A 23,631-nucleotide genomic window follows, 5' to 3' on the forward strand; every position below is an offset into this window, starting at 1 on the left:
CATGCTTTAACCATAGCTGCACATGTAAAATGATTTTGCAGCCATGATATATCTACTGCATTGTCATGTCAGAACAATTTTCCTTTTATTAGAGAGAGAGAAAGACAGAGAGAGAGAAAGAGAGAGAGAGAGAAAACCTTTCACACAACTCTTTCAACACACACACACACACACACACACAGAAGTGACCAGTCCTGATGGCGGCTGTCAGGTCGATGCTGTAAGATGTAAGACCAAAGGGAACAGGGAAATCACACCCTCAGGACTGCTGTGACACTGAGCCTCCATTTCACAGCACCCTCTTTGGTGATACTCAGAAGGACCAACAATTTAACCACTGAATATGCTCATTCACAATCACAGCCGAGGAGCATGCAGGCACATTCTCATATTTACAGTGTAATCTGCCCTATACTTTAAAAAAGGAAACAACATGTTACATTAACGCATGTAACCCCACATGGTAATGCAGTGATTCACAAAATACTCCTGACTAAGGGGACAGCTGGAAGCACTAAATTCCAATCCTGCAGTGCAAAATTCTACACACAATTCTGAAAAATGCTTGTTTAAGGTCGAATGACTTGATTAATCATTTTTTGAATGAAGTTTGACATGTCTGTGGATCTCATCCACTAACTAGCCATTCAGAGGACCTCTATTGCTATTAGTGAGACAGGCATCGCTGCCATTTTTATGCATGTCAGAAACACTGCAGCCGTGCATAAATGGACTACATTGTATTGGATCTGGAAGTGTTCAAGATGCTTCATTTCAGTCTGCCGATGACTGCGTAAGCCTTAACTAAGATCGTAGGAGCCATTTATTTGAGGTTTTGAGATTCATGGTGAATTTAAATAACACATTTAAACAAAGAAGGAAAACAGAAAGTAGGTTCTCAGCAACTAGAGGCCTAGCTTATGAATGCAAAAGAAAGCAGAGACCAAGCAAAGGTGGGTGAAGATTTATATTGCAATTTATGTGCCAGATAGCTTAGTATTAGCAAGGTTATCCTTATTTGTTTGAGCAAAGGGCACATTTAAAAGTATTAGTGTGGGGAGGTATTTCTTTAATAGTGTTTCTATTGCTAACATTAATTACAAAGGACAATTTCAGAAATTCTAGCTCTGCTCTCCTGTCAAAATACTAAACTGTTTTTTTTTTTTTTGTGCAGTCAGGACACCTGCCAACTTATCTAATCAAGAGAAATGAGCCCAGAAATCTGATTTAATGGTAGTCCTCCGGGCCTTGCATCACCGTTTGGTAGTCCTGAGCATCCAAACGACAATGTGTCCACTCCTGTGAAGACATGGTTTGTCTCACCGAAAGGCCCAACAGAGAGAAAAAGTGAACCAAATTGTGACATAGTGAAGGTCAATCTCAGCTACAACTACGACCTTACATTTGTTCTTGACATTTGCTAAGATGCTATTGTACAATGTTTTTTCATTCAAATTACGTGTGTTCCATGTTTTTGTTACCTTTAAATACCATTTGTTTTTTTTAATTGATAACTGTTTAATTAGATTAATTTGTGATTGATCACAATTAATCACAGAAAACCATATGATTAATTATTCAATTATTTTCTTAAATCATTTGATAGCCCTAGGAATGTGCATTTGTACTTTAGACATTACAATTAAAATACATGGTGAAAGTGAGGGTTAAGTAAAAAGAGAAAAATCTTTAATTTCCCAATTGTAACTGAATTGGTGTTTGATTAAGTGTGATTAATCTTCCATGAGTTATGATGCAAAGCAGGGAAGGATGAGAGAACACAAAGCCTATCTGACAGTTTAATTAAAGGAATTATACTAATGGATTTGTAAGTAAAAGTAGAATGAAAAGACTGATTGTAATGGGTGAGGGGTGTCACGGATGTAAAATAGGACCATGCAGAGGAGGTGAACCATGCATCTTAGTGCACCGCCAAATTACATAAGATTCAACACCACGCACAATGTCCCTGATCCCCAGATACACACGGCGGATAATCCTAAACACCAGGCAAGGCTGGCTAGCAAACTAATCTCAGTTTCTGCAGTCAAGTGAGAACCGCAGGATCCACTAATGAATACATGTGAGTGCATCTGGTGGAGAACGTCTACAAGCAGTGATTAGCCGACCTAATCACAAGTGCCCACAACTGACTTCTGGTGCAATAAATCTGATTTTCACATAGATTTTTACAGCATGCCACACAGGATGAAAGTATTATGCCTTTATACTCTCTCTACATAATTCCAATGTACTGATCTAGTAAATATCCAGTTGGCTTCACGAGCTTCACAAGAGATCTTACTGTAAATTACAACTGCCATATATGGGAGTCTGTGTTTAAATCCAATCCAGGTTGCATTATTTTGCTCAAAATGATTTGTGTGTGTTCTTCTTTTTTCTTAATGCCAAATAAAATAATGTTTTCAGCATTTGTTGTAGAAGACATCCACAAATGTTTGTGTTCAGGTGAAGTTGTGACACAGCTGTTCTGCCTTAAACCACACATCGCTCTCCAATGATCTGATCTTTCATCAGCATGGTACCAAAGCACTATTGCCAAGCTAGGAGCCAAGATCTTTACAGGCACTTTGCGAGGATCCCTTTGAGCTGGGCCACAAATCCCTAAAATAGAAGATATAAGAAATTTTAAATCAGTCCCCTCTCCCACAAGAAGCCTACTTTTCCAGCTCCTGCAGAGGAGTGCCCTACCTGCTGTGGAAATGAGCACATCTTAGCAAAACTGTTAGATGCACTGCTAACACCAGGACTGTCCACACCTGGACTCAAAGAGGACCCCATGACCTCCCCAAACCACTTGAAAGCTCACCATTTCATCTTGTGTTCCATCAAACTCAGCCATGCATGCATCCTATTGGCCCGTTAAGCAACTTACTCGTAGCTGAACAAGGGAATCAATTCCATTTCAGCACATAAATCCATGAACTAATTTGATTTGTTCAGTCAAGTTTTCTGGAGATTAGATTAGAACCAAAAACCAATCACCCCTTCTAGCCTTTAAAGTTCCCTCAATCAACCGGGTCAGTATCTTACTTACCCAATAATGAGACAATTGGCTTTGTCCGCAAACGAACTATGAAGGTGAATAAGACGTGCTTTTTTACTAACGACCCAGAGTAATATAGAGGGAATGTCTTTTTAATCTTTAGAATGATTGAGTGATATTACTGAAAAGATAGATGGCTCAGTGAAACTATATTTGGACAGGTAATTTCTTTTAAAGCCAAATGACTAAGAGGATGACTGAAGGTGATTAGATTTTTTTGCCAAGGTGATAATAATGCATTGAGAAGAACTATATCTGAGAAACTTCGCAGCAGAAATATCCAGTGAGACATTGTCAATGGACAATTTGCTCTTTGCTCCTGAAAATTTAAAAATGCACCTTTTACAAAAAATCATTCTGGATCTGGCTTCTTACTGTAATAGTACACAGCTGTTAATTTTCTGGGAATGGGGTTCCTCTGATTAATGAAAATCCAATGGTGACTAGCAGTCACTGCCAACTGGATCCCAAAAGATTTGTCTCTTGTGGCCACACTGATTTATCCAACAGAAAATGAGGACATTTTGACAGGGAATAAGGCTTGGATTCACAGCAATATCTGTTAGTCTACAGTTTCAGAATGAAACACAAAGTCAGCACAACATAGATTTACTTTACTTTTGATAATCTTTTTTTTTTTGTTTACTTTTACCTTTTACTGTTTTTTACCACCATGTTCACTCTGTAGACATGGCAATAATGTGGATGCTTACTCTGTAGACATGGCAATAATGTAGTACAGGACTGTCTTAATCACCGGTTCAAACATATACTATTCCGAAATGAAGCTGGTACAGTACCTGAAAAGCTCCCCAGTTTTGGAGTGGTCATGTCTCCGCCGTCATAGATTTCCAGGGAGTCCCAGTTGTGCTCTGTAGCAAAGCTCATCACTTGGATCTGAAAACAAATCCATCAACATTAAACAGCATTACACTGACACCCTAATAACATATGATGCATTTGAATTGGTACATGATCCTTGATTACTGAAATCCCAGATGATAATGATATGCCAATTTATGTGAGGAAATTGTACTATTAGTCAGAGCATACAAACAAGACCATTGTTGTAAAGGCATCAAAGTATCTTACTTGCTACCTCATTAACTCTAATCTATAAGCTATTACGCAAAAACTTTCCACACTCTGATAATACTGTAAGTTATGCAAATTAATTCAAGTAGTCCAAAAGAAAAAAAAGATTTCTCTGTTTCTGGAAATGTTTTTTTTTTTTTGTCTGAACAGTGAAAACCGTCCCCATCTGTTTTGTGAATATTTTACATATCTATTTTTAAGCTCCTGTCATTTTAATTTTTCAGTGGGATGGCTCCTGGTTTAATTGGGTTACAGCTCCTTTCGGCTAAAGTGGGGAAAAAAAGATTAAATGTTTTTTGAACTTTATTCCAAAGCAGTTTATCTCTCCTGATAAGCATAGAGAAGGCTTGTCTTGTTCTTGCCTGGATCCCAGCCCCTTCTGTGACAGTGATCCTCCACACACAGTTCAGGCTGTTCCCATACGGCTCGGGGAACCCAGGGGAAAGGATGGTACCCCTCCTTTCTGTCAGATTCCCACTGCATGGAACTGTGGGGAGACACGGTGGGGAGAGTTACATCTTCGTACAAATGTTTTCTGTCTCAGATATCCTTCATGTAAATTATATCTGCAATCATTTATTACAGATTTACAATTACTAAATAACTAAAAGTGTTACATGGATCCATGATGTAATGATATGTCAGCTTGCCTACATGTAAATGTGATTTAAATGTGACAATACTTAAGTGTTGCTTAAGTGTCCTTAATTACCTGTACTTTTGGCATTTAGGTACATTTTTAAAACAGATACATTTTTTTTTTACTTTTACTGAAGTAGTGTTTAAATATGGCCCTTTTTTCCAGAGTTCTTTTAAACAAAGTGCCGGTACCACCAGTTCTTTTCCCCTCCGCTGCTCTGAATACTTGTCTGCTAAATGACCGCTGTCTGCTTGTTTTGGGTTTGGATAAAAGCAGTAAACAATTTTATAAAGAGTTTATATATGCATATAAAAGATAAAAAATAAACTCACAAGCTGTTGTGTCTCATCTCATGAAGTTTTCATATTGTTTTTTATGATCACATTTCATAGGTTAATATAGTAACAACAAACACATGTGGCTTGAATAAAATAAAATAAAAAACTAATATAAAAATCACTTTATAGTAGCATGTTGCTGGAAAATGTTGCTTTAGTTTTGACTGAATTGCTGTTCTCCATAAGATAACTGGGTAGCTTTGATTGAATCAAAGGGTGACTTCTACTCTTATGCTGATGGGTTCATCAATGGGGTGTATATCATTGCCACCCACCCTCCCCAAAAGAGCACAGCCCTGTTTGGTAATCTAAGGGGCTGCATGACCTCCCCAGGCAGTGGCATAACTCATTGTGTTTTATTCCATAGCTTGCATACTTATGAATTCCTCATATTCCTGCTTCTCTTAAATATGCAAAAACATGTCAGTTTGATCTATAAGCCCTAGTTCAAAGCTCTTGGCATCCCTCAGAGTCTGTCTTTATTTTTTCTCCATTTTCCTACAATCCCAAGATCACCTAGCAACAGAAAATGGGAGTCTTTCCACAGCACTGACTGTCAGCCTGGAAGCACCACGTACAGGCCAGCATTGACTTGTGGAGGATGCTGGTAAGCAAATCACTGACTGATGCAATTAGCTAGGATAAGTCTGTTTTGACAGCTTAATGGATTCCAGAGGAACCTTTTGTGGGAGATAGCTGGCCAGGGTTCAATAAAAGGCACTCAGAAAAAAACTACATCTTATGGGGTGAACAAAGGGGCAAATGCAAGTCTAATCAAGTGCACTACCAAATAATTACCAAATATCAGGAGTTGTAGTTGCAACCCGTTTAATAGCAGAAGCCGTATCTTAACAGGGAGATCTCATCTGCGTGGTAAACTTAAGATCAACAATTCTGATTTCATTAACACTTGAAATGTCTGTCGTAAATTCATAAAGATGTGACTCACCTGCATATTAAGTGGATACTTTTTAACGATACTAAATGGTAACTTACATGTGCACTAAAAAGGCAAATTGCATGCAAAAAGGTGAGTCATCTGTAGAGGTGACTTACCCATACATTAAAGAAGTCATGCACCTTAACTTTAAAGAGATGACTCACCCATACATTAAAGAGGTTATACACCCTTACATGAAACAGATGACTTACCTGTACATCGAGAAAACAACTCAACAGTAAATTGATGTGCTTTTTCACCAGCACATTAGAGATGAGACCTGAACATTCAAGATGTGACACCTGTACCATCAAGAGGTGACTCATTTGATTGTTAAAAGGGTAACTCACCTGTACAGTGACGACGTGACCCATTTGATTGTTAAAAAGGTAACTCACCTGTACAGTGAATAGGTGACCCATATGATTGTTAAAAGGGTAACTCACCTGTACAGTGAAGAGGTGACCCATTTGATTGTTAAACGGGTGACTCACCTGAACAGTGAATAGGTGATTCATTTGGCTCACCTGTACTGTGAAAAGGTGACCCATTTGATTGTTAAAGTGGTGACTCATCTGTACAGTGAAGAGGTGACTCATTTGATAGTTAAAAAAGTGACTAACCTGAACAGTGAAGAGGTCACTCATTTGATTGTTAAAAGGGTGACTCACCTGTACAGTGAAGGCCTGATTCATTTGGCTCACCTGTACAGTGAAGAGGTGACTCATTGATTGTTAACGAGGTGGCTCACCAGTACAGATAGGTATGGTGTCATTCCACTGGGCCAGAGCATTGGGGACCGCATGGCACTTGATTGCTTTGGATCCCTGCAGAAGGTACCCAGGGCTGCATTCAAAGCGAACGATGGACCCGGCAGAGAACTCTGACCCAATTCGTCGCCCGTACTTGGGCTCTGGAACAGAGCTGCACTGGGTATCACTGGTGCGAGGAACCGCTGTCCAGACAGACAAAACACAAGCTGAACTTTCTCTGCAAATTTTCAAATTATGATACCACATTGAACCTTGTATTATTATTTTTATAGATCAGTGTTTGACGCTATCTTTACTTTGTTTGCTAGGATATGTTTTTGTCATATAATTCTGTTATTTTTTATCATTTAGTTTTGTTACTACTTACTCTTCAATTTTAATCAGTTCTAACATAATCAAAATAATGCCTAATTACTGTAAATATGGCTATTTAACCCTATTTATGCTGTAATAATAACAACAACAATAATAATAACAATTATTATTATTATTATTATTATTGGTATTATTATTATTATTCCAACTAGATATGCCATCACTTAACCAAAACCAACTAATAAATCCAAATTCTTATAGCCTCTTTTTACAAACTGCAACTGTAGTCTCATGAGTTGCATTTACAAAGGCTCTTTATGGAAAGTAATTATGCAAATGAAGGCCACTAAACACAATCCATTAAAAAATGCTACAATAGCAGCCCTTAACAGCTAATACTGAGGTGAGTTCATGCCCTGAACAGGTGCCAGGAGGTGTAACGGGTCGGCATATTCACCTTTAACAAAATTAACAAGAGACAAGGATGGTGTTTATAACATTCACAGTGAAGGCAGCAGAAAGACAGCAGTATAGAACTAAATAAGTTAGGATGTGATTGCGATGACTTCTCGCCACGTTAACGCTAGTATTCAAGCAGCCAGCATGGTACATAGACCCCCCTACCTAGTCTTAACAAAAGCTGTTCCTGAAGATGAATGAACTCTGCTTGGATCTAAAGTTGATACCAGTTTTTCCCAAAGTCCAGGGTACTACTGTAGATATTTAATGACTGATACAGTCGGGATGAGGGGCTAATGCCTTGTCGTCCACACAGACTGGAAACCCCTGTGACCTGTAATGCAGATATGTGTAGGGATAACTCCCAAATAAGGCTGTGGCTAAAACCTCGACCAGTGCCCTGCAATCACTGAGTCCTGGGCAAAATACTGTATAATGGTCACAGGCAGCCAGTGTAACAAGTTGTTACTGTCTGAAGCTGTACATGTATATAGAGCACTTACCTTGGTAAACAAAATGGAAACCCCTGGCAGTTGGGCCATTCTTTGCACTGAATCTCAGCATAATTTGGTTTGAGGTCGCCAAAGGCAAGGTTTCACCTGCAAAAACAAAACATATCACACTGAGAGATAGAGAGAGAGAAAGAGAGAGAGACAGAGATAAAAACAGAGAGAGAGAGAGACAGAGAGACAAAGAAGGAAATGGAGATAGATTCTTTATTTTAATAAAATAAATAGATACGGTCCAAAGAAATGTAGCTCTTTCTGCCCAGCACTATAAGGTCTGCATAGTCGCCTCTGAAGCCTCTTGTTAAACAATCATCCCATAGCGAAACACTAATCTTCTCAATTAATCACCTAATTACCACAAGTGAAAATTCTAAGCATGTGGACTGACTTCGAAGTAAATGCGTGCCAATGCTTTATCATTTACTGTTCTACAAAACAGTAGGGACAAGCAATTCACCACCAACTCAAAAATCCTCACAGCTCTTATGCAGAGTTTTATGGCTACCTCACTGAAAGCTTTTATGCACAAATGGTGCATTACCTAGTCAATTAGCAGTTTTTTTTAAGTCAATAAAAAGTTAATTCAGTCAGAATACAAATAGGTACAATGCTGATTTGACTTCTTTCATGTGACACAAATAGCAAATTAGCATCTTGGGAGGACATTTATATTCAGTAAAGAGTGTTTCAACCCAACAAAAGGACTTAAAATTACCTTTTGTTAACTTGAGGAACTGTGTTCAGCCTTCAGCTACAGGTAAGCTAAACAGGGTTAAACTAATGTGGATTGTGTTTACCAAGTTTGGAATTATAGTATGGTAGTTAATGCACTGAGCACAGTAATGCGTAACCAATCACTGGAGATAATCACCTTTGGATATCCTATTTGCTTTTATTATATATTTTTTTCTTGTTGTGAAAAATATAAAACACATGACCAGGAAGAAAATTACTGGGCATCGTTCTGAAAATTTGTTTAGCAAAAACAGACAACAAGCGCCATTATTAATTAAGAGGACGGCAGTAATTTTTTTAATGTGATGTATAATTCATTATACTGTTGTGCCCAGGGAATATTTTCGTTCATAAATGCCTCTGTTACATTGTAAATAATGTTAGGCCTGTTCTCTAAGCTGTCATTTCCCTTTGTTTTACTTGACAGAGGGTTCCCTCAAACTGCTTTTAATTTTTTTATTTATTGGAGGGGCCAGTTTTGTCTCAGGGAATTCTACAGCCCCTGGTGGCAGTCTCATCCTTCATAACACACATACACACACCACACACAAAGGGGTCTATGTTCAGGCCAGCACATGGTGTGTTGCGAGCTATCACAGCCAGTGGTATTTTCATCATGGATTTTGAAACGACTTAGCTGTTTGTTAAGTTCATGACTCCCTTTATACTGAAGTTGGAGGAGAGCCACTGCTGGACGTGTGTCAGTCAAGATAAAGCAGTGTTTTGCAATTTTAGTGCAGCTCATAGCAATTTTCGCGTTGTGTAGTCTTCCACTAGCACCTTCGCTGTCCGCCTGCTCAGACCAGGTCTATGCAATAAATCGCATCCCGACATATAGCAGATTGCTAATTTTGGGATTTTCCCATGCAATGCATATGATCATAGCCTATTCAAAATCCAGTCACTTGCATTTATTGTTCATTCCCTTTTTTCTTTTTTTATCATTTTAATTCCTGTATGTATTTCTAATTTAATTGTTTATGGCTGTTCTAATACTGCATTGTGGTATGACACAATGACAATAAATGCAATTTGAACAAACTTTTCATTTTAAATGACTGTAGTTGAAATGATAGCTACAATGCTAACACTGATTATGGATAAACTACAATATTGGCCAATATTGATTTTCTGTAGGCTTTACATCATTTATTGACAATTTACTAATTGGCAAGCAGGTTTTTACCTCTATACCCTTCTGTATGTATATTCTGATACATTCTGTATGCTGCTGTTACAATCAAGTCACATCAGGATAGACTTTCTGTTTCATTGCTTAGCAATGTCTGTAAGAAACACAAGTGAAACCTATGCTGATTCAGACAAATGATCTAAATAAGTATATTTATAACATGACAAAACCACTTCTCATCCAATCCCACTCTATTAAGCGTTGGCAATATCTGAAAATTTTGGGTTGTGACTGCAGTTGTAGAATGCGGTTGTCACTCTCTTCTCTAACCGAACTGTGTGAACTTAACAAGATAAAGCACCCCAGTGAGGAGTGAAAACTGTATTTAGGTGCAGTGTATATGTGGCCAAATTCAGCATAATCCAATCCGATTTTCCACCTGCGCCATGCATTTCGAGCTCTGGTCGCCTCTGGTCACGAAAATACCAACATTCAGAATGTTGGTATTTTCGTGACCCGTGCACCCACGTGCCACATCATTGACTGCACTCCATGCACAGCCTGACATTGATTCCAGAAAATAGAGCCCATACCGCTTACAGACATATCATGTTACCTGCACATCTACACACAGTTACTGTTTTGAGAGATGGGAGAAAAAAAACATTTTATCGACAAGGAGACCATAAAATAAACAGCCAATATCCATCAGCCTTCATCGATGCTCAAGACAAACGTGTAATAAAAGGTCTTTTTGCCATTATCTCATCATTAACAATTAATACAAATGCAAAAATAAATTAGTTTAAAACTGCATTTTAAATGATTTCAGTTTACTAGGGAAGCTGTCATATCATAAAATCATAAATGTCAGTGATAGGGGAAAAAATGCCAAATAACACAAGAAGACATGCACAGGTTTCCATGATCATACACATTCAGGACCATAAATAATTAATATTTCGTATATGACCACAAATATAACAAGCGGAATTAAGTTCCAAATTCACAGTAAAAAATTTTCTAAACTAGAGTTCGTGCAGTATTTGAAGGTTTTCACATGCATTCATCTTTTAAAGCACTTGCTAACCGAACACAAACAAAAAAAAAGGAGGATTTTGTTCAGTATTAGAATTTATTCCAGTGGGTTTTGTTTGTCTTAAAAGGAAAACGCACAGGAGAGGTTGTTGAGGTGTTACTTACCGGAATGTGAGCCGGCAAGGGAGCTGAGCAGCCTGGCATTAGGGGTAGCCCCATCAAACAGTTCAACCGAGTCGTTCATCGCTGTCTGAAAATAGGCAAACTGCCCAAACACCACTGTGGACATAGAGCGAAACAAGGAAAACACAATTACTTCCTGTGTATCACCTCTAAGAGAAACACGACAAAGCCATTAATCACCCAGCATTTCAATGCGGCCATAGGGCTTTTCCTAAATGGTGACCGTTTGGGGACTTCAGTACGATTATGAGTGTTAACACAACATAATTCATGTATTATCATGGTGCCTCTACCCAAAAAAAAAATTCATCTGTATTCACTGAAGGACAGAATATCCTCATTGGTCAGAAATACTGATGATCAATTCAAGACAAGACATTCCAATGACCATGTTCACACTTAAAAATGGGATTTATTAATTATCTATAACTAATGACTGTCTATAAGAAAAAATATGCCTTGATAGTCGCTCAGCAGCTATTCTGCTGTGGTAATGTCTCAAAAGTGAAAAATCACAAATATCTGTCAAGAAAATATTTGAGTCGAAATAATAATATCAAAGAAACTCATTTTTCACATGTAAACTCTGCACATCATTTAACAAGAAAACTATCTATGCCAAAGTTACATAGCCTCAAAATGTTCTTTTTCAAGAAACTGATGGGTAGTCCCTTTCTGCTGGCCCATAGTTTGAACAAACTAAAAACAAAGTCACGGTTAAGTGACCAGGAAGCCTGGGATATCTGCTCACGGCTAAGAGAGCTGACATAGATATACTGTCTTATTAGTGGCCTAATGCATAAAGGTCAACAACCTAAAAGCCTGCAGGAAAAGCAGTGTCAAACTGAAGACAAAGCCACAGCTGGGTATGGAATTGAAGTGCAACAAAAAAGTATATCAGAACTGTTCCAGCTCACAAACTCTTCTTTAGGTGTCACTTATTTTATATGTACTAAATTGAAAAAGCGTTATGAAATTGTTTTTAGTCATATAAGTTTAAAATGCATAGTCATGCAAAATTGGAAGTGTGCAAAACTGGAAGTGGGAAGGTTCTACGTTTAAACAAGCATTCTGTAAATGTTCAGTAAAATAATTTGAATTTGAAATGGTAATGAACATTACAAAAGCAAAAAAAAAAAAAACTTTTGGAATGGGTTGAAATAGACATTTGTTCTGGTCCAGCATTCTATCTCTCTCGCTAGCAAGAAGTAACTGTAAGCTGGGTGTGTATAATGTGACTTTTCATAATATGGTTTTCTGTCTGCCATTTGTCTTAATGGATGCGCATGCGCACAAGAAAATCACAGCACAACTTAACACATAAGATCATGTGGTATGTCATGGCCTGTGAGTCAGGATCATTTCTGTGTTTCCTCTGACCGTCTCATGCATATCAAACAGCTCTAAAATTCCCCACAGACCATGTTACAACCAATATGCAATGTAATGTACTAAGAAACTGATTTTATTTATAAATGCAGAACACAGTTCAAAACAATTATTTGCAGGAGATGAGGTAACGTGAGGATTTATTTAAAGAGGTACTACAGGTATGTCACACTAGTCCTCAAGGCTTCGCTGGATTTCAATGTTATTTATTTCATGTCTTCCAAATCATATGCTTAATTACATTTTCTTGCATAGTCCAGGGTTTATAAACATTTATTTGCGTGACCGCACTCGCAGGTGGTGTCGATTGATGGTAAACAGCACAAAAAAGGCCAACAGTAATGTCTTAAGGCATCAGAAAGAACAAAGTCTATTCGAAACAGCAGGTCTTTCTTGAATGAATGCTTAAATAATTTCCTTGTCATTACTTCTTCTACAACACATTGATCTGTTAACTGCTAACATCATAGATTAACCAAGCTTTCAAAAGTGTGAAATACAGGCACTTGAATCTTGTAGCTTTTGAGTAGTGTGTAAATTCTCCAATTACCGTTGTCTAAAATTTTATTCTACACACAAACCCACACTCACAGGTGTAGGTCCAAATATGAATGTTTACCTTGACTTGCAGAGATTGATTTTTTATTGCCTTTATCCAAATTCTGCCACAGATGGATTTCTCACAGCAAATCATACCCATATCTCACCTCTGTAATTAATCTCAGGATCTGTCCCAGAAAAGGCATTGTACTTTTTTGGTGCCATTTTTCTACATAAAGTACACAAAAGTCATTTTTTAAAAGCTATATTATTTTATTAATTTTGATCATAGATGTTTATCTCCCTGTTTGGAACGTCCTGTCATATTTATAAGCCGGACTCAACAATGTTCATTTGGGACAGCACAGACAGCAGCTGTCTCTCCCTGGGTGATGGCACGGCCATCTGGGGGCTACCTAGCCCAGTAGGCACTACCATAGTCATGATGCAAGACCAGACTATGGGGCACATCACACACAGGGAGAGCTAGCTGCCAGACCATGCAGTATGCAGTTACATCAAAAAGTTATATGGTAATGTACAATTACAGTGTAGCTACATATTCATTCTGACCATATAGAAGGACCAAATTGATCTCCATACAAATGAATATTTATAAATTATTTTCCCAACACGCATTGTTCTCTCCTTTTTGCATTTCAAATCAAAATGTGACATTGCTGGTGAAATGTGTGGTGTAGTCCACAGGGCAGCCAACTCTCAAACCATATATGAGTCATATATGGCACCTTCTGAGCTGTGAACCCTTCACTAACTGTTACCCTCTCTGCTTTCTTCCTGTCTGACTAAAGCAAAAAAAAAAAAAAAAAAGAAAAGTGCGCAGAACTGTCTGTTCATTTTTTTTAAATGACAGTGTTGGCAGTGAAACAGACATAATTCCAATTGATGAGAACATAGGAAAACTATTTATGCAATTAAAGGGACAATTATGAACTGTCTACACACATCATGCCCTCTTCTTCTCAGACAACAAAAAAAAAAAAAAAAAAAAAAGAACAGAAAGGGGTCAGGAAGGCCAATCAGTATGCAGTGTTATCTCTGTTCTGTAATTACATCTGGGATTCATTTGGCACCTTAAGCTATGACTGAGATTTTCCTCCAGTGTGCGACTCATGTTATTTGTGTTTGTGTGAAAGAAAAGCAGACAGGTTCCTCTCCTGAAGCATAAAAACAATCCCATACACTAGTGGTTCCCAACCCTGGTCCTGGAGATATACCATCCTGTAGGTTTTCACACCAACCCTAAGAAACAGCGAGAAATCTTGGTGAGCTCCTAATTAGTAGAATCAGGTGTTTCAAATTAGGGTTGGAGTGAAAACCTACAGAACGGTAGATCTCCAGGAACAGGGCTGGGAACCACTGACTGAGACTCATCGTGTAGTTACATTTTAAACTTTTCCACCATACCTGTATACCACCATGGTGGTTCCACCATACCACCATATGTATTTTAGCACAAATAAATCAAACCATTCTGTTATACACTGTTACTATTTATGTTCATTGTTTAACAAACGCAACCAAAATATAACTTAATTAACGGGGCGACATAGCTCAGGAGGTAAGACCGATTGTCTGGCAGTCGGAGGGTTGCCGGTTCAAACCCCGCCCTGGGCGTGTCGAAGTGTCCTTGAGCAAGACACCTAACCCCTAACTGCTCTGGCGAATGAGAGGCAACAATTGTAAAGCGCTTTGGATAAAAGCGCTATATGAATGCAGTCCATTTACCATTTACCATTTAATTCATTACTGGAGGGTATATTAAAAAAAGGTTTTTAATAGTGCCAACCTCTGGAAAGCAGGTCTTCCAATTTGCCATTTGGACCGTTATATACAAACCCGAAGTCGTGTAAATACTCCTGCTTCATAAATATACGTTCTCTGCAGTTACACTAGAAACTGTGTATTTATGTCATTGAAAAGAAGAACATGAGAACTGAACTTCTTTATTTAGGTATTTTTTGTGAGGATGAAGCTGAGAGCTCACCAAATTCTCCAGAAACAGTGATGTAGTAGGAGCAGGTTTGGCCAGCCGTGTAGTTAAATGGGTAATTTGGAGACAACACCACCCCCTCAGATCCAGTGTAGTGTCCTCCACAAGGCGCTAAGGAAGAAAATAAACAAATATAAACATATACATCATCCACAGAAAACATTATCCTCATATCCACCCAAATGTTTTGGATTCTGTGACCGAGATCACCCACTTACATGCTCCTCAGTGACCAAAATCAATCTGTATGTACACAATAATACTATTAAAAAGAAATGCCAAATTTCACATGGCAAAACATATTTAAGCTTAAATATTCAAAAACGCATGCCATGCACACACATACGAAAGCACAAACACATCAACAAGTAGACACTAAACAGTATGCAAAAGAAATAAATCTGATTGAATTCCTGCCCATTTTTTAATGTTTAAAATTTCAATGTGTTAAATATCTGCTGAATTACCTTTTTACAATCAATTTAAAAACAAGACCACAACTGGTCAAAACATATTCGGTAATCAATGATCTTACGTATTGTATAGGATTTCAGGACCCTATGTGAAGAAGTAAAATAGGCCCAGCTTCATCAATCATTATGTGATAAACTGGTACCCTCAAGCACATCTAAATAGTTAATATGTTCTCTAATGGGAAACGGGAAAAATATATTGATGTCAAAAGAACTTTATGCAATCTTTCTGGGTATCAGAGGGGTTTGCATTGCTTGAAGTACATACATGCATGACAAAGGTGAGTTCATTTTAAATGTCTTTCATAAAACTATAATACCGTAATAAGTTAAATTAAAACAGAGGTACCATGCAGCAGAAAAGAAGAATATGGCTAGCTGAACAGTTACAGGCACATAAATATCCTTGATTAGTAAGGTGGCAGTGAAGCATAGCTTGTAGGATGGTTGAGCAGGGAACTGAACCTGAGTTGCTTTAGTACGTATCCAGCTGTATAAACAGATTTCACGTATGGAAATTAAGCTGTGAAAGTCACTCTGAAGAAGATAATTTGCTAAAAGGTAAAATGCAGTCCAATCCCATGCATTCCTCACACTGCAAACTGAGCGTGTGCACAAAGAGAAAGTCGCAAAACAACAGAGCAATCACAGAAAACACCTGCATCTACGCAGCCCAGACAAATTTAGCACATACTCCAAATGAGCCTAAACCGCAGTCACACCCCTTTACTCCTCATTACTGTTCACACTGATGCTCCTCCCCCTGTCTGGTCTCCTCCCCCCTGGGCTGAATTTCACTGGAGCTGCCACTCATTTCCTTCATGTGATCTCCCTGCCTAGTCTCTTTCATCCACCTGGTTTTTGCTACTGGGGATCCAGGATTGAGATTCTGTGCACATCCTCCACCCCACTAAGCCCCCCCCCCCCCCCTCGCCCCCACCCCCAGCTCCTGCTCCCCCAGGTCCGCTTCTTCATCTGCCCACAATAGTGTGCAAAGCACAAAAAAGCCTGGTGTCAAGCCGTAGTCAGGAATCGTCATTCTCTGAATATCAAACCCTCCCTGAACCTTTGATCACATCACCTTTACCTCATGCTATCAAGACAAAAAAATAGGAACTCTTTAAAAACCAAGAAACCCTTTGTAGAAGAGGGGCGTGCCCTGAAACGATAGATTTCGCATCGTGGGACAGGCAAGCGTTCAGGTATCAGAGATGTGTTCAATAACGGTGAGAGCTGGGAGAATAACTGCCGTCTGCTTCGTCTGCACTGTCGACAGCAGCATGTTGGGCGGAATAATAGACCTGGAATAGCCCTTTTATAACACCTCAAACTCTCATTTGCTCAAAAACTTTGTGTCAATTACCAATATTTATGCTACAAGCAATGTGTTTACCAGGCTCCTACGTCTACTACCATTTTACATATATGATGTATTACTACAACGTATTACAAAAAAAAAATAAAAATAAAACATGATGAATGAATGAATTAAAAAAATTAAAGCTGAAGTAATCCAAAGACAACTAAATACTCTAAATAAACAAAATAAATACAACAAAAATTTACCAGGTATTTGAGAAAATTTCCCAGATTGACATACTGTAATCCAAATGAGAAAATTCCATCATTTCTTTAAAAGCTCTTCCAAAAAAAAAAAAAAAAAATACATGCTGTACTAGAACTGCAATATGAGTATGAATAAACAATGAAAGTCTTAAATATATTTAATAATGATATCTGGCTGTGCATCTCAAAATATATTCAGAAAATGTGACAGTGTTTATCTTATGTTTTTACAGATACTTAAACCCTAATCGGAAGTCATCGCCTTTTTATTTTTAAACGCGGCAGTAAAAGGATACTTTACAAAGTTGTACTGCCTTCGGCAGGCCACAGAGCCCCAGTGCTACCCACACAGATAAACTGAGATGTTTGGCTGGTTCCCTCCTGCTCTGGAGGACTGCTTTTTTCCCCCGCTTTTAAATCCCCATGTGCCCTTCTCTATCATGGACACAGTGACAACAGATGTGTCTACCACCTGGTCTTCCTGTCTCCTCTCACAAAGCCAGCCTCTGAAAGTAACCGTGGACTCGTTGCCGTCGAGGAAGAAGAGGGGATCCCTGTTCCTGGGCTCACGAGCGCAACGCGCGCGGTCGCAAACGACGGTATGCCACCCTGCACGCTTCCTGCCCAATCGGCGGAGCTACCGCACTGTCGTACCCTCGCAAGGCCTCAGTGAGGCGCCATACCTCCACTAATTTAATCCCCCCTCTTCTATTTACAGTCAAGGAGGATTTCTCATTCAAGAGCACTGAGACAGTCTTTTAGTTACTATGGAAACAAATAAAAAAGATCTGTTTGGTGGAGAGAGAGAGAGAGAGAGACAGAGAGAGAGAGAGAGAGAGAGAGAAGGAGAAGGGAGGGGGCTGGAAGGTAGGGATCCTTTATTATTTAAAGGGATCTCACCCCTTTCTAATTAGTTTTGTCTGAGAACCCAAGGAAACACTGGAATGCATCAGTATTCCAAAGAGCAGCGGAGAACCACAGCTTTGTAAAACAGGAAATGGCCACTGTCAGTTTTGATCGTTATGACAAAAAGACAGAAAAACTACACGACTTTCACTCTGACACAAACAATATTAAAACAGAAGCAGTCAACCTGCAGATTCCCTTCAGACCCAAAGGCTGCTGCTGACAGAACTAGCACTGTTTGAAAGAGGCATTTATCAAATGGGGGGAAGGGGGTTTTGCGAGGTTTTCAGTTCCTGATTAGACCCTCCTCCATTCATTATTGAATAAATAAGGGCCCCTTTCATCAGAGGGATGACGCCAGGGCCTTAGTAAGCATTTCCTCTTAACGGACATTGAGCAGCTGTGGACGGAATGTCAGGACAGGGACTTGAAAGGTATCGATGCCCGTTCTGTGAGAGGGACAAAAATATTATGCAAACGATTTAGGCTCATATGGGGGTCTTCTCATTGGCTTTCTATTTACTTTGTATCTTAAAATGGCTTAAAAGCTTAAAAAGAAAAGTTGCATTAAGAATACATCTTGAATGATAACTGCAAAATACATCATAAGTTTTTAAAGGACTCAATACATGTACAATTGTGAAATAAAGTACCACTCCACACCTTTTTTCCAGAGAACATTCCCGGGTCAGTCCAATTTAAAATGCAAACAGTGTTCTCCTGTCTCAGTCCGTCTCATCTAAATATCCCCAGCATAGCTATCTCTCTCTCTCTCTCTCTCTCTCTTGCTCTCTCTCTCTGGCAGAAGGAGACAGAGGCAGATGTTTGTGTGCAGTTTCCCTCTTTTCTCTTAGAAACAAGGACATATTTTGGTTCATTTCCTTTGTTGTCATAACGATTGAACTCTGTGTATGTGTGTGTGTATGTTTGTGTCTGTGTGGGTGTGTGCGTGTGTGTGTGTGTGTGTGTATGGTTGTGTGTATGTGTGTGTCTGTCTCTCCCTTCCATGCAGCAGATCCAGTTAAAATCCATGAGCTTGACCCAATCATTCTAAGCAGCTGGAAACAGTTTAGCAATTCTCCTTATTTAATGAATTCACACTGTTTGTAAGGGGACGTGCTTAAAAACACATGCACATCCCTACATCCCGTGGTAAAAGTGACAGCAATAAGATATATGAGATATACTAAACTGACAACAATATGCTGGGATCATCAAGCATTTGCTTTACCTCCCCTGGCTTGCAGTGAAATTGGTCATCATGCCTGCTGCGTACTTTTCATTTAATAAACTCTGTAAAGCATCAGTTGCCTTCCTAATCACATTTTACTCGCTTTCCCTGATGAAAGAGAAGTGAGGGAATCATTCCACCCATCAGTTTGACCCCACGTTATTGATCACGCAAGGCCACTGAGCCACAGCATAAACTCCCGAATCAGTAACACCATCTCAACTCACCTCTACAAATGTCAGCAGGATATCTACCCTGTACCACTAACCTGTGTGACCGCACACACTGGAATTACAGAGAGGTACCATGAAGTGAAAACACATCAAATATCCCTCATCACGACTCTTAATAACAGTTTGTTAATGAACATCTAATAGGCCAAACACCATAAACAGCATCAATTTTTTATATTTTATGATTGGTTCATCAACTTATTGATTCATTGATTGATTAATTGGAAGAGACAGTGAGCCAAACCTGCCCTTAAGGACACATTTTTGTCATTATTATTAATAATAAAACAATAAGTTATAGCTGTCATATATTCTATACAATAAATCTAGCCCTCCTGCTAAATTCTAATTGTTAAATGATCAATATATTTTTTTTCACAGTTCTGCAATCTCTGTAGTATGCAATATTTGCATCAGATTTACAATCCACAAATGTTTTTTACTCAGCAGCTAGTGTGACTGTGAGGTAGGCCATAAAACCACTCTAAATGACAGAAAACCTCAGTGACAGATGCTATCAGCTGGATGCTATGTAGCTTCTGGCTAACTCACCAAGTGAGCTGCGCATATTTTCTAAGTAGACACTCAGAGACATCCTGCACATGTGCTTGTATATGATATTAAGAGGTGCTTCCTTGCCAGCACTGGGAAATGTAAATTTGCTCAGGTTAAGCGCATCCATGGGCATTGGGCAGATAAAAATACTGCCACTGGAATTTCACTTTCTATGAATAAACACAGGTGAGACTTGATTTTGAATATGAATTGAAATGCTCTTGAAATTTAAGAAGTCATGAAATTAAGAGGTGGTTTCTGAGAATTCCCATAAAGACATAACCATAAAGCTGAAAAATATTAGAAAAAATATCTTTTACAAAAGCAATGGATACAAAAAAATGAAATTGCATAACTGACTCTGTATTTTGGCAGAGGCAGCAGTGTAGTACAATGGTTTGGGAGCTGGGCTTACAACTCCAAGGTTGTAAGTCTGTTGTAGGATTATTATCATATTATATAATCATATGATCATAGCATCTGCTAAATGCTAAAATGTAAAAAAAGAACATAATTTTGGATAGTTTTCAACAGGCCTATTTGAAACAGTAGTCTATTAAACAAGAAATGGCCCCTCACTCTGTTAAAAAAAAAAAAAAATTACAGTGCATATTTTGTGTCCATTTGACCAATGTAATGAGAATGCATTCTTCTTTAGTCTACCAGCAGCGGATACAGGTTCCCCATAGAAAGCTTGTGCGTTGAAATGAGGGTCCAATGGATCATTTAAATAATGAAACTGCTACTCTCAAAAAGGTATTTATGTCCCTCCATTCACATTTTGAATGCACTAATAGGTGCAATAGACAATAGGTTATGGTCAGATGAACTTTAATTACGTGACAATCAACAAATCTGAATCCAGTGATTTTATTGATGATAGTAAGGCTTGAACTAATTCTCTTTGCCTCAATACCTCCACCAGCAGTGAATACCACTTCAAAGGTACACGCAACAGAGATGGCAGAGATGGACAGGAGTCTAACTTCGATAAGAACAGCTGTGGAGCTTGTGGGGCAGGTGACCAAGCACCACTGCTTTCTGTATGGGATGCCTGACTTTTGCATGGACCGTGCCTGCAAACATATAACGTTGGACAAGACTACAGAGCCAGTGTGATGAGTGTGGTAATACAAGACAGGTTAGAACAGTTGAAATACAAATGGAGGGACCTGTGGACATGCCATGAACAATAAGCTGGCCAGCCCCATGACTTTAGTGAACGGAACATGCGATGGAAAACACATACATACATTACATCACAAAATATGCACATCTCACAGCTGCCTGGCTTCTCATTTTGGATGAATGTATTATTTATTAATTCATTAAGCATCAATTGAAACAATTGTGCAGTTGCTAGCTGAACAGATATGAAGTCAAATTTACAGAAGAACATTACTGTTTGATTCCCCATTAATAGCTGATGGAAATAAATTTAGATTGAACAATGGCAACATAATGTAAATTTCATTTCATAATTATAAATATGCAGCGGTCATCAACCATTCCATGCAAAGTGCAAACACTTTGTTGAGCTCACTTTTAGTTATACATCATTCCCTGAAGGTGGTGCTTTTTTTGTGAGTAAGATGCACGATGAAGGAACTGTTCTAAAGTCAAAGCGCTTATCTGTCTTCAGTGAGACACATCCTCTTTCTCCGCCTCACAAGCACATCTATCACCCCGTCACCCACACACCCTTTAAGCACCGAACTCTGAATGTGTTCAAACTGTGCTGAGGTGGGCGATTCTGGAAATAAGTTGACTTTGCAGGGATGTATCTCAAGTCTAAATAGGCCCCGTAGAGAACAACACAGACCTAGCTGCATTTTTTAAAAGAACTCTGCTGATGTGACACAATGTTTAATGAATGAACCATGGGACGGCAAGCTCAAGCAACACAGGACCAATCACTTGAATGAAAGTAGGAAACATGGGTAGCATTGCTATGCTCTTGTTTATTTTCTGTAAGGCATATTGATTAAATTTAGAATAATTCCGATATCAATAATTAGATAAGCGGACAGATTTTACAAATTGTGTTTTTATAGATGTGTAGAGGGTATGCATATATGAGCCACATGGCTTTTTTACGCAAAAAAAATTAAAATAATAAAAAACAAGATCATTTATACTCTATGGAGTTTGTTCTGGCAGAGAAATATAGCATATTCACAGAAGTCACTAATGGACATGCCTTTCACCTTGGAAACACCTTGGTGACCTTCTGTATACAGTATCAGCATATGGAAATTTACACTGTTCAGGCACAGGGTTAGACTGTCCAATCAGGGACCGCAGCGTACATCTGAACTTCCCCTTTACACAGATCAGCGTACACATCGCTCAGACCCCAGCCGAACATCCCTCCCGTGTCAGGGCAGACCGTCGGCGCAGCAGACGCAGGTATATATAGCGCAAAGAGCGGAAAGAGGCACGACTTCAGGAAAGCCTTTCTGCGTGCGTGTGGGCCGCAGTCAGGACCTTGGGCGGGAGCAGACAGGGTGAGTGGCAGCTGTCGCCTCCCAGGCCGGCAAAGCTGCCAATAACGATAAAAGCCCAGACCCCGGCCTTCTCAAGGCCCGGACTCTGCCTGTTCCCCTCCGCGCCTGACAGCTGAAGCATAACACTGTGAAAATTGGCTTTATATTGACAGCGCGACTGAGGACAGAAAGGGAATGACTCACAGCAGTGTCTTTCACCCCAATGCTCGTCTTTCAAGGTTGCTAACAAAAAAAAAGGAAGACTAGTACTTCTTCCTATCACAGGTGAAAGAATCAAAGCATCAAGGTTAGACGCTACATAGTCATAGTATAAATATGTATAGCAGTGTTTTCATTCATGAGCAAAATCTTCTTTTATCGTGTAATCAAGTAATGTAATTTAGAGCCTGACCGATATATCGGGATGATATTCACATTTTTCAGCGTTTTTCACCTCCGAACTGATCCTGGCTGTGCCACTCTGTGCCCCCTCCCCCAACCCTCTCTCTCATCAAATGTAGCCTACGATGATACAATTTAAAAAAAAGGGATCTGCCTAGATAACTCATGGAAGGCCATAGGTTGCTTGCAACCCCAGAGTTTGTGGATACTCGTTTTTTTTCTCAGGGGGAAGGAACAATGTGAGTTTGAAACACGGTTTGACAGCACGCAAGTTCAGGGAGCGAATGTCATGTCCGTGTGGGTTCCTTTCATTCATTTCAAATTTCTTGCTTGATGAAGGGTGCGCAAAGCCCGTAACACAAGGAGGCAATTAGCAGAATATCCAGCTATCTTGACAGTGCGGTACCAGAATGATGTGGTGAATACAAAATGTCAAAAAATGAATTCTGCTCTTAAGCTTTTTAGTGCTATCAAAGTAGCTGCCTGAGTTTGGTAGATGGCTAAATAGCCGGCAGCCAGCTCATTTTGAGAACTCTGCTCAATACCAAGCTAATAGCCCTAGATGGCAGAGAGTAAGCGAGTCACAAGTGGTCCACTGGAGGCAAAGTTAGC

General features: G+C 39.1%; 1 protein-coding gene across 1 annotated transcript in view; it reads right to left on the reverse strand.

Annotated features, from left to right (window-relative positions):
• Window positions 1–23,631, reverse strand: part of csmd1a (CUB and Sushi multiple domains 1a) — a 499,342-nt gene that overhangs the window by 51,893 nt on the left and 423,818 nt on the right. The window contains exons 31-36 of the mRNA XM_064317365.1: window positions 15,162–15,278; window positions 11,207–11,320; window positions 8,131–8,226; window positions 6,832–7,035; window positions 4,525–4,649; window positions 3,868–3,964 (exon numbers count right to left, since the gene is read on the reverse strand). Of these exons, the coding sequence (XP_064173435.1) occupies window positions 3,868–3,964; window positions 4,525–4,649; window positions 6,832–7,035; window positions 8,131–8,226; window positions 11,207–11,320; window positions 15,162–15,278 (753 nt within the window). The remainder of the gene's footprint in view (window positions 1–3,867; window positions 3,965–4,524; window positions 4,650–6,831; window positions 7,036–8,130; window positions 8,227–11,206; window positions 11,321–15,161; window positions 15,279–23,631) is intronic.

The sequence above is a fragment of the Anguilla rostrata genome, chromosome 18, assembly GCF_018555375.3.
Source record: "Anguilla rostrata isolate EN2019 chromosome 18, ASM1855537v3, whole genome shotgun sequence".
Lineage (NCBI taxonomy): Eukaryota > Metazoa > Chordata > Actinopteri > Anguilliformes > Anguillidae > Anguilla > Anguilla rostrata.